Source organism: Scyliorhinus torazame, chromosome 2 (assembly GCF_047496885.1).
Source record: "Scyliorhinus torazame isolate Kashiwa2021f chromosome 2, sScyTor2.1, whole genome shotgun sequence".
NCBI lineage: Eukaryota > Metazoa > Chordata > Chondrichthyes > Carcharhiniformes > Scyliorhinidae > Scyliorhinus > Scyliorhinus torazame.
Genome location: NC_092708.1, coordinates 81944263 through 81956968, shown reverse-complemented (window position 1 = coordinate 81956968; position 12706 = coordinate 81944263). Strand labels below are relative to the sequence as shown.

Genomic DNA, 12706 nt, shown 5'->3' with positions numbered 1-12706 from the left:
AAAAAAAAATGTGCATTTGTAGTAGAGCAGAAAAGTGATAATTTTCAGCTTTTCTGTTTACCTCTATTTGGTAAAACAAGGAAAATCTATTCTAAAATCACAAATCCAATAACAAAGCGATTTTCTGAAACCTGACAATGAGAATGTTCCAATATGAAAATCAAATTGAAAATGGGTCAGGTGGAAACAATACCAAATTGTTTTTTATGTTTGCCAATTTATTTACTTTGGCCAATATTTATTCTTGTGTCAATCAAAAAGCATTAGCACCACAAAGACCGGCACTAATGAGATTTAGGTTTTGGGAATGTGCCTTTAAGGTTCTGGTGGGAAAATTTGCTAACTATATCAAAATACATTTATGGCGCAGTTTACAAGTCAGAAACTTTATTGAATAGGAGGCTCAGACTATATAGTGGAACAGTTACCATTTCAATGAATGGTCAGGAAGGACATGACATTTTCAATGCTTTATTTTCATTACAAAGCCATTCACCTACCTCATACCAATTAACTTGGAAATTAACAAGGAAAATGCTGTCCTAAAGTAATCACCAAAATAGATTGGATGTTCTTCAAATGATCAACTCAACAATGTGCCAGATTGTTCAATTCTGGTTTCAAGAATGTTACTATGAGGCCACTGTATACCAATTACAAAGACTCTTTAAGATGGCTATTTAAAAGAAAAGGAAATAAAGAAATTAAATTAAATTAAAATTCATTTCAAAACAAGCGCCTGAGCACTGATGGCAAAGTTCCACTGATATTTGGGTTTTTCACTGCCATTAGTCATCACAAAGGTCACACTGCAGCAATATTCATTAGAATTCAGTAGAAGCATTGGACGCTGAGAAGGCGTTCAACCGGGTAGAATGGGGGTACTTGATGGCAGTTCTGGAGCGAATTGGGATTGGACCAAGATTTGTGAACTGGGTAAAGCTACTATATAAGGAGCAGAGGGCAAGTGTCCGCACAAACAACATCAGCTCGAGATACTTTTCTCTCCACCGTGGGACTAGGCAGGCATGTCCTATGTCCCCCTTGCTGTTTGCACTCGCAATTGAGCCGTTGGCCATCGCATTAAGAAGTTCGGGGGTATGGAAAAGAATAGTGCGGGGGGGGGGGGGGCGGGAGCGAACAGAGCATAGGTTGTCCTTTTTGCCGATGACTTGCTGTTATACATGTTGGAACCGAGTGTGTCGATAGGGGGTATATTGGAGGTGCTTCGAGTGTTTGGGTCTTTCTCGGGGTACAAACTAAATCTAGACAAGAGTGAGTATTTTGTGGTGTCTCAGCCGGGGGTGGGGGCAGGGGTGGGAGGACTGCTGTTCCGCAGGGCTAGGTACCTGGGGGTGCAGGTTGTGCGGGAGTGGGGGAGGCGGGGCTCCACAGGTACAACATTTCTAGTTTGGTGGGGAGAGTGAAAGCTGATCTGGCAAGGTGGGATGGTCTCCCTCTGTCACTGGCGGGTCGGGTACAGGCGGTTAAAATGAACGTGTTGCCGCGATTTCTGTTTATTTTTCAATGCCTGCCGATTTTCCTGCCAAAGGCTTTTTTCAGAGAGATTGAGGGAAAGATTGCGTCGTTCATATGGCGGGGGGGCCAGAGTTAGAAAGGTGCTACTACAGAGGGGAAGGCAGGCAGGGGGTTTGGGACTTCCGAACCTGATGTATTACTACTGGGCGGCAAATGTGGAGAAAGTGCGGAGCTGGGTTAGAGGGGTTGATTCCTAGTGGGTCAGAATGGAGGAGAGTTTGTGCAGGGGGTCGGGATTGAAAGCACTAGCAACAGCGCCGCTCCCGATAGCCCCGGGGAAGTACTAATAATAGCTTCATTAAGAATTTGGAGGCAGTTTCGCCAACACTTCAGGTTGGGGGCAGGGTCAGGGGAAATGATTTGGGGGAACCACAGATTTGAGCCAGGGAGGTGGGATGGAAATTTTTGGAAATGGAGGAGAAGGGGATTAAGACACTGAAAGATTTGTTTCTTAGGAGTCGGTTTGCAGGATTGAAGGAGCTGGAAGCGAAGTATGGGCTGGAGCAGGGGGAAATGTTTAGCTACATGCAGGTTCGAGATTTTGCCAGAAAGGAGATACAGAACTTCCCGGAGGAGCCGGCCTCCACATTGCTGGAGGAGGTGCTGACGACAGGGGGACTGGAGAAGGGGGTAGTGTCAGCGGTTTACGGAGCTATTGTGGAAGAGGAGAAGGCACCACTGGAAGGGATCAAAGCAAAGTGGGAGGAAGAGTTGGGAGAGGATATGGAGGAGGGGTTCTGGTGTGAGGTGCTCCGGAGAGTGAATGCCTCCACCTCGTACGCGAGGTTGGGGCTGATACAGCTGAAGGTGGTATACAGAGCACACCTCACGAGGGCGTGGGTGAGCCGATTCTTTGAAGGAGTAGAAGATGTGTGTGAACTTTGGGGGGGGGGGGGGGGGGTTGCGCGCTAATCACGTTCTTATGTTTTGGTCCTATCCAAAGCTGGAGGGTTACTGGCAGGAAGTTTTTAGGCTAATTTCTAAAGTGGTGCACGTGAAACTGGACCTGGACCTCTGGGTGGACATATTCGGGGTGTCAGACCAGCCAGGGTTGGAAACGGGTGCAGAGGCAGATGTTGTAGCCTTCGCCTCTTTGATCGCCCGAAGGCGGATCCTGATGGGATGGAGAGCAGCCTCTCCACCCCGTGCCCTGGCGTGGCGGGGGGACCTGTTGAAATTCTTGAGTCTTGAGAAGGTTAAGTTTGAACTGAGGGGAAGGATAGAGGGGTTCTACAATTCATGGGCATTATTCATTATGCACTTTCAAGAACTGGATAACATCGAACATTAGTTGCGGGGGGGGGGGTTGGGGGAGGGGGGGCTATGGGTGATTCCTGATTCCTTTTTATCATTTGTTTATGTGAACATGTGGGCGAATGTTTGGGGTTTGGTGGGAGGATGGGATCGTTGTTATTGATATGGGGATTCACATATTTGTTACTGATTATTGTTTATTGTTGGTGGGTGTAAATGTGGGAGAAAATATGAAAAAGGAGGCGAATAAAGAAATATTTTTTAAAAAAGAATTCAGTAGAACTCTGCAAAATAAAGGAACTAACCAATGAAAATATAAACTGAAACAGAAAGAAGACAACGCAAATAAAACCATGTCCATGTTATTCCGCTACTATGTCAGTGGTTATGTTGTGAAAGAGATTTCACAATATCGATATATGTACATATCAATGAACTGGAGATGTTCAGCAGAGGCTTGAAGTTATTATAAATTTTTAAATTTTATTTAAAAAACAGACATAAGTTTAAGGTGACTGCAGCATACTATGAGATTTCTGTGGCTTTTGAACCATTAAACAGACTGTGGCCAGTAGCTGATTAACTATAGATCTGAGTGAAGGAATTTCACAGTCAACTGTGAGATTCACAGATCTCATTATTTAAGAATGGATAAAGCACTGTTTAAAAAAAGAGGTAGACAAAAGGTGGGTAGCTATAGACGGTGAGCTTAACCTCTGTAGTGGGGAAAATGCTGGAATCTATCATCAAGTAAGAAATAGTGAGACATCTGGATAGAAATTGTCCCATTGGGCAGACACAGCATAGGTTTGTGAAAGGCAGGTCTTGTTTACCTAATTTACTGGAATTCTTTGAGGACATTACGAGCACAGTTGAAAGCGGGGAACCGGTGGATGTGGTGTATCTGGATTTCCAGAAGGCATTCGACAAGGTGCCGCACAAAAGGCTGCTGCATAAGATAAAGGTACACAGCATTACGGGTAATGTATTAGCATGGATAGAGGATTGGTTAACTACCAGAAAGCAAAGATTGGGAAAAAATAGGTGTTTTTCTGGTTGGCGAACAGTGGCTAGTGGTGTGCCTGAATCAGTGTTGAGACCGCAATTGTTTACAATGTATATCGATGATTTGGAGTTGGGGACCAAGTGTAATGTGTCAATGTTCGTAGATGACACTAAGATGAGTGGTAGAGTCAAGGTGTGCAGAGGACACAAAGTCTGCAGAGGGATAAAGATAGTTTAAACAAGTGGCCAAGGGTCTGGCAGATAGAGTACAATGTTGATAAATGTGAGGTCATCCATTTTGGTAGGAATGAACTATTATTTGCAGCATGCTGCTTTGCAGAAGGACCTGGGTGTCCTTGTGCATGAATCGCAAAATGTTGGTTTGCAGGTGCCGCAGGTAATTAAGAAGGGAAATGGCATTTTGTCCTTCATTGCTAGAGGAATGGAGTTTAAAAACAGGGAGGTTATGTTGCAGCTGATGAAGCCACACCTGGAATACTGTGTACAGGTTTGGTCACCTTACTTGAGAAAAGATGTACTGGCACTGGAGGGGGTGCAGAGGAGATTCACTAATAATAATAATAATAATAATAATAATAATAATAATCGCTTTTTGTCACAAGTAGACTTCAATGAAGTTACTGTGAAAAGCCCCTAGCCGCCACATTCCGGCGCCTGTTCGAGGAGGCCGGTATGGGAATTGAACCCGCCTTGCTGGCCTTGTTCTGCATTACAAGCCAGCTGTTTAGCCCACTGTGCAGAGTATTGACTGAGTATACTGGGACTATACTCAGTGGAATTTAGAAGAATGAGGGGGATCTTATAGAAACATATAAAATTATGAAGGGAATAGAAGCAGGGAGGTTGTTCCCACTGGTGGGTGAAACTAAAACTAAGGGGCAGATTTGAAATCTGGAATTATTTCAGTCTATTTCGTAGCAGGGCTGTAGTTTCCTGGATGAATTGATGCTTTAGACAGAGTGGAGAGCTTGTAAACGGATTTTCATTAAGTTGCAGGGCATCTTCCAGCTGAGTTGCTTGGAGATTGGCTGTCAGATGCACTTGAAATTGGATCAGGTTGAAGGGAGGAGTCCCACTTTCAAGGTGTAACTGTAGATTATTGTGGCTGCATAGTTGTTTTGCAGTTGTTTTGATGGCTTAGATGGTATTTCTATCTGTTTCAGAACAGCTTCTCATGTGGAGAAACAGTTGGCAAAATCATCTGTTCTCAATGGTGACAAGATTGGTTGGGATAGTGCCGTACCTGAAGCCTGCCTACTTTCTGCCTCCGCGAGAATTATGTTCTATGCAGCAAGGTCCATGGCCGACTTTCCTACCCTGCTGCTAATTGAGGTCCTTAAGTGGCCAATTCAGGACGTTACACTACCACCGCTGGTATTAGCCCAGTTGTAGGTGGACCTGTCACATGCCTGATCAAGGGACCGGACTTTGGGAATGAGCAGGACATTGTGGGGAGGAGGGGGGGGGGTCATGCTGTGAGCCACCCCCCCTTCCATCACTGCTGACCTCTACACCCTTCTTCCTGCAACATCCATCTCGCAAAACCCACCCCACTCCATTATTTATCGCTGGCCTGGGTCACTCTGCGATCCTAGAACTCTGGTGCCTGTCCTGCCAGTAGCAGTCACAGCCTCAACATGGTGTTGTTGAGCACAAAAACTGCAAGCCTCTTATTGGCTGGCAACTCTTGGTAGACGGGTCTTCTGCACCCCCCCCCCCCCATGGGTTTTGATTCCAGGGAAGGCCTACCTCTGGCCTCGCCACTGCCTGCTTAGTTTGCAGTTTGGCGGGTCTGCCTGAAAGCAGGCAGCATGGGTCTCTCAATGGCTCTCCAGCCAGTAGGTGAGGCTCCCTGGTGCCTCAACAAAATTCTGCCCAGTGACTGAATGGGATTGTGATCAGGGTACTCCTGAACTGGCATGGAACAGGTTCCCTTTACGATTAGGGACAAAGGGTAAGTCCTTGAAGTTGGAGGGTCAACCAGAGGCCTTCCAGTTACTGAGAAGCTACCACCTTCAAAAAAAGGCAAGTGAGAGGGCCCCTCAATATGGAGATGTCCCTTCAGTCACATAGTAGACTACCTCGGTCGTAGGCCTACAATATTTAGCAGCAGCCAAGCCTTGGAATAATACTAATCTTTATTAGTGTCACAAGTAGGTTTGCATTAACACTGCAGTGAAGTTACCGTGAAAAGCCCCCAGTCGCCACACTCCGACGAGAATTCAGAATGTCCAATCCACCTAAGAAGCACATCTTTTGGGCCACGTGGGAGGAAAGCGGAGCACCCGGAGGAAGCCCACGCAAACAGAGAGAACATGCAGACTGCACTGACATGACCTAAGCCGGGAATCAAAGCAATGGCCCTGGTGCTGTGAAGCAACAGTGCTAACCATTGTGTTACCATGCCACTGTTGTGGTGCAAGTACAAACCAGAAGCATAGTGCAGATGCTGCAGTGAGAACAACAAATAGGGCGGTGAGATGGGGTTTACAGGCACTACGAGGAAGTTAATGTGGAATCATAGTAGGGTGGGCACAAGGCTATGCAGATACAATCAGACACATCAGGAGAGAGAGAGAGGGAGAAAGAGAGGAACTACTGCTGTAATTATGGAATACGCAGCACATTTTGAAATGTGAAAGGTAGGAGGAGAGGAATCACACTGTATCTGCGCAGTGGTCCACAGAATGTTGACAGAAAAGTTCTGAAAATACTTCAGGAAAACAGCAAAACTCAAGCTGGAAGACCAGGAAGAATGGTACTTTGTGGGAGCAAACAGATTGGGTGGATTTCCAAGGAGACTTACAGAACACAGTGGGTTATTTTGTGGCCAGTTAACATTTTGTGTTCTTCAGGTCATCAATTAGATTGTTATCAATGTGTATATAATTGAGTGGTCCTGCTGGCTCATAAATGATAGCTTTGACAGGGGAATCCATCACCAAAATTATCAAAATTGTTTTTCCACTTTTGAATGTAAGTTACTATCTAGTAAGTGGAACTGGCCCTTGATTAGACCAAATATCCCACAAACAAAAACACAAATCAATTTGCATGGTTAACACACCAATTGCAGCGACTCACTTTAGACACCTGGGGGTGCAGGTTGCCTGAGATTGGGGGGTGGGGGGCTCTGTAGGTACAATATTTCTAGTTTGGTGGGGAGAGTGAAAGCTGATCTGGTAAGGTGGGATGGTCTCCCTCTGTCACTGGCAGGTCAGGTACAGGCGGTTAAAATGAACGTGTTGCCGCAATTTCTGTTCATTTTCCAATCCCTGCCAATTTTCCTGCCAAAGGCGTTTAGTGAGAAATTGAAGGAATGATTACCTTGTTCAGATGGGTAGAGAAGGTGGCCAGAGTTAGAAAGGTGCTGCTACAGAGGGGAAGGCAGGCAGGGGGTTTGGGAATACCGAACCTGGGGCGGGATTCTCCGGGAATTGGCGGGGCGGACAGAAACGGCGCAGTGGAGTGGCGGGAACCTCCCCAAAGATCCTAAGCACCTTCAGGGGCTAGGATGGCGCCAGAGCGGTTTGCGCCCCACCGGCCGGCGTGTAAGGCCTTTGGCGCCGCGTCGGCCGGGGCCGAAGGGACTCCGCCGGCCGGCGGGGGGCCGCGCATGAGCGGGAGCGTCAGCGTCTGCTGATGTCATCCCCGCGCATGCGCACATGGAGTCACTTACGCACCGGGAATGGCAGATGACCACGGCCTCCGGTGCGGAAGGAATAGAGTGCCCCCCTCCACCCTGTGCCCTGGCTTGCGGGGGGGACCGCCTGGAATTCTTAACTCTTGAGATGGTTAAGTTTGAACTGAGGGGAAGGATGGAGGGGTTCTACAATTCATGCGCATTATTCATTATGCTCTTTCAAGAATTGGACAACATTGAATATTAGTGGGGGGTGGTTGGGAGATTTGGGGGGAGGGGACTGTATGTGTTAATGGTGACTATGGGTGATTCCTGATTCCTCTTTGTTATTTGTTTATGTTAACATGCAGGCAGTTGTTTGGGGGTTGGTGGGAGGATGGGATTGTTGTTGTTGATATGGGAATTGACATTATATTCGTTACTGCTTATTGTTTTTTTAAAAAATATTTTTTACTCTCCTTTTTCACATTTTCTCCCAAATTTACACCCAACAATAAACAATAATCAGTAACGAATGTAACACCAATCCCCATATCAATAACAATGATCCCATCTTCCCACCAAACCCCAAACATTGGCCCACAAGTTAACATAACCAAATAAAAAGGAATCAGGAATCATCCATAGTCAGCATTAACACATACAGTCCCCCTCCCCCCAACCCACCCAGCCCCAACCCTCCGAATGTTCAATGTGATCCAATTCTCGAAACTGCATAATGAATAACACCCAGGAATTGTAGAACCCCTCCATCCTTCCCCTCAGTTCAAATTTGACCTTTTCATGCGTTACGAATTCCAGCAGGTCCTTTCGCCACGCCAGGGCACAGGGTGGAGAGGTTGATCTCCACCCTAACAGGATCCGCCTTCGGGCGATCAACGAGGCAAAGGCTACAACATCTGGCTCCGCACCCGTTTCCAACCCCGGCTGGTCTGACACCCCGGATATGGCCTCCTCCAGCAATGTGGAAGCCGGCTCTACTGGGAAGCTCTGTCTCTCCTTTCTGGCAAAGTCTCGAACCTGCATGTATCTAAATATTTCCCCCTGCTCCTTCGCTCCCAGCTCCCAGCTCCTTCAATCCCGCAAAATGACCCCCAAGAAATCAATCTTTTAGTATTCTAATTCCTTTCTCCTCCCATCTCAGAAAATTTCCATCCCACTTCCCTGGCTCAAATCTATGGTTCCCCCTTGACCCTGCCCCCAACCCGAAGTGCTGATGACAAATTCTCAACAAAGCTATTACTACCGGACTCCCTGAGTATTGTTACTGCTTATTATTTATTGTTGGTGGGTATAAATTTGGGAGAAAACGTGAAAAAGGAGGAGAATAAAAATATTTCTTTAAAAACACACCAATCTTAATTGAGACAATCATAATTGAGGCACAATGTGGTGATTTATTTTCCTTTAGGCATGTTTTAGAACCTGAAATAGTTAGGGTTAGGGTCTTTCGGGAATTGGGACTTGTGGGAGGAAACGGAGCACTCGGAGGAACCCCACGCAGACACGGGGAGAACGTGTAGACTCTGCACAGACGGTGACCCAAGCCGGGAACCAAACCCAGGTCCCTGGTACTGTGAAGCAACAGTGCTAGCTACTGTGCTGCCCCGTTACAAAGTTGACATTATAAACAGTAATTTAGTGAAACTCAGGATTGCAGACTATGATTTTGATTCGTCAAACGACCTTGCCACTTGAATTTAAATTGATCTATTAAAAATAATTAGTTAAAATAAATGTCAAATAACTTCAAGGATCCACTGAAGCCAAAATTAGAGAGTATTTGTGTGGTTTCAACATCACTAATGTGGAATTTAATAGGGAGGAATATATACTTTAATTTATAATTCATTATCAGTCAGAGCCTTGAATTCCCACACAGTAGGTAGAATCGGCGATCTGGGCAGAACCTTTGGCCACCAAAATTGCACTAGTTTTGATGTGATTTATTTTCCATAAGTTGCCACTCATTTGCATCGTGTTGAACAGAAAGTCTACCTTGAGTCAAGGCACTCAGGCAGTGCTTTCAGATATAATTTTCAAAAATAATTTTGATTTAAAAAAAAAAACCCTTGATATATTTAAGAGGAGTGGCAACTTGGTGAAGTCTGGTTAATAGGGCTGAACTCCACCCCCACACCCCCACATGAAAATATGCATTTTTATTTGAGTATTAACACAGTGTCTGCGAGTAAACAGATTGCAATTAACTGAAAATAACTGTTTAAAACACTCTACAGAAATATTTGCTAGTTAAATTGGTTTAATCAGTTCCTTCGTGAGTTGATAAGTTATATTTATAAACTTTAAAATGTGCCTTTAGCATCCTTGCAGCCAAAAAAAGTAGCTTAATTTTAAGAGCCTTACTGAAGGCCTGCAAATGGGCACCGTTAGCAGCACCTCCCAGTCGTGATTAATACAATCTGGAGAGAGGACCCACCGTGGGCAAGGCCAAATTCTATTTTGATATTTTTAAATTAGTGCAGGGAACGTGGATCTTGATTTGTGCCGGACATAATTTATGCTTGAAATTATTTGGGCTCATTTGTCCTAATTTAAATGAATTGTTTGAAAATATATTGCGCAGCACAGCACAAAGCATTTTTTTCCCAAACGTAGGCATCGATTTGTCTTTTCACATTGTACAACTTTGCATGGAGGAAGAGCAGCAGCAGTCCTTTACCACCTAGAAGAACAAAGGCAGTGGTCGCATAGGAACGACCAACACTGGCAAGTTCCCTTCCAAGTCACAATACCCTGCTGATTTGGGACTAAATTGCCATTCCTTCAGTGCCACTAGGTAAATCCTGGTACTCCCTCCCTAGCAGCACTGTGGGTGTAGCTACACCACATAGACTGAAGCAATTCAAGAAGGTGGCTCACCACCACACTCCCGGGGCTTTAGGGATGGGAAATTAACAAATGCCTCAGCAGCAATGCTCTCATCCCAAGAATGAATAGAAAAGTCTCAACAACAGCAGTTGGTGGGCCTATAAGAACGGAATTGGCGGAGAACAGATACTTGTAGCAAACCTGATGTATCCCACGGTGCCCATAGGTCAAGGGGTAAATGGGCCACCCTAAGAATGGTCACAGGGATCGCCAATGTGCAATTAACGTGTGCCCATTGCTTCCGGTACAGGCAGCAGCTTCAGCTCTTGACTGGCAAAACTGGGATCATATCGGCATTACATTCTAACTTGACATTACAATCCCCTACATTGCATACTGTTGGCACAGGTTCACTGCACAAATAGCAATACCTCACCAGAAAGCCTGGCACAGATTCTACCTGAAGACTGCACACATGCTGCGGGAGTCAATTGATACTCAAAGCATCAAAAAGACATGTAATAACCAGCCAGATATTGTAACCCATTAGTTGGTTTCCAGGATGTATCTGAATGGCATGGCAACAGGTTCTTGCTGATCCATGCAGCAAAATTACCTCCTAGCAGCTATGCCAGGTGGAATACATTTTTCTTATATTTAAGGGGCAATTTAGCATCGCCAATCTACCTACCTTGCACATCTTTATGTGTTGTGAGGGTGAGACTCACGTGGACACAGGGAGAGTGTGCAAACTCCACACGGACAGTGACTCGGGATCAAAACCGGGTCTTCGTGCCGTGAAGCAGCTGTGCTAACCACTGCGCCACAGTGCCGTCCCTGGAATACATTGACAATGCTGCCAACATCACCACTGTCATAATATGCACCCATGCACATCATGAGGTAAAAACAGGCAGTGACAGACACCCAGGTTAGCCAATCAACATACAGGACAGAACAGGCGCAACAGACGGGCACTACACAAATTGGCCTGCCCACCACCGGATCTCACGTTCCCAGCTGTCGTTGTGCCTTTTCCGGACACCTCGCTCCACGAGGCCTCCAATTTGGCTGCAATCCCGCCTGTCAAGGCGCCGTAGTCCCCACCTCTACCTCTCAGGTGGTCGACAAGGATCGGTGTCAGCCCCAGAGATTGGACTTATAAATATTTCCTTTGTACATATTGTTCTGTATCTGCATGCTCGACACTTTACATGTACATATGCATTCACTCGCCATTTGCTGTAAATAGTTATATCTGTAAATATGTTGTATATGCTCTAAGCAACCGACAAAGTTTTTTTTAAAAAAGGGGGATGTCATAATATGCACCCATGCACATCATGAGGTAAAAACAGGCAGTGACAGACACCCAGGTTAGCCAATCAACATACAGGACAGAGCACAACCAATCACCAGACCGAACACCAGAGGGGGGCTTCCAACTATAAAACACACGAGGCATCAGCACTCTGCCTCTTTTCACTGGTGACAACTATAGTGACAGTCAGGGTGTATATATCAGTCAGCACCTTCTACACGTGGACCAGAGCTAGCCTGGTCTAGTAAGCTAGAGTTAGTACACTTAGAGTAGTAGTGTCAACCCACAGCCAGCTGTGTGCATTGTTACAGAAGTTCAATAAATCGTATTGAACCAACGCCTACGTTTGGTGTATGCCTTACAGTTCATCTGCACCCTGTTGCAGTCCGTGTTACCCCAGGGTGAAGAAAAACCATCATCAACAGGTCCAAATAGATTTAGCCAAGCAACTAAAGATTTATTTTAAAAAGGCATCACGAAAAATTACAGTAAGAAACTGAATGAAACATTTGGATTTGAACATGCAGCATCAATAAGAGCTGTCACCATAATGTCAGCAGATTTGCCGGAAAATTTAATAGTCAGCAGAAATTAGTATAATTAATCCAAAGTAAACCAATTTTGTTTGGCCTTCATTCCTAAACTCTTGCCAGTTTCTCAAAACAAATTGCAATTTAGCAAGGTGCACTGCATGTAGGCAGAACAAAATCTAAAGAGAGACAGAATGAAGACAGGGACTCGCATTATATAATAAAATTATATTGCAGCTGTGGTCAATGTTATTATTAATTAGACTCCTCAGTAATGTAACTCATTTGAACGGTTTCATTTTACGATCAGACATGCCAAGGGAAATCAAGTCAGTCCTGACGGATCATTTCCTTACCTTTTCTCCAAAATTAAGTTTTGCGAAGGTGAAGGTTTTCAGGCAAACATTTGATCCACATATTGAAGGCTCAATGTTGTCTTTAAAGAATTTCTCCAAATACATCCCAAAATATGGCCAGGCTTGCTTAACAATCTGGTTGAAAAAAAAATTAGAAATTATATCTATGTAACGTGAAGCTCTGAACATCCAAGTTTAATTAACT

General features: G+C 45.1%; 1 protein-coding gene across 1 annotated transcript in view; it reads right to left on the bottom strand.

Annotated features, from left to right (window-relative positions):
* The window catches only part of LOC140388827 (extended synaptotagmin-3-like), a 184726-nt gene that overhangs the window by 128458 nt on the left and 43562 nt on the right, over positions 1-12706 (bottom strand). Inside the window, exon 3 of the mRNA XM_072473172.1 lies at positions 12502-12636. Coding sequence (XP_072329273.1) covers positions 12502-12636 — 135 coding nt within the window. The remainder of the gene's footprint in view (positions 1-12501; positions 12637-12706) is intronic.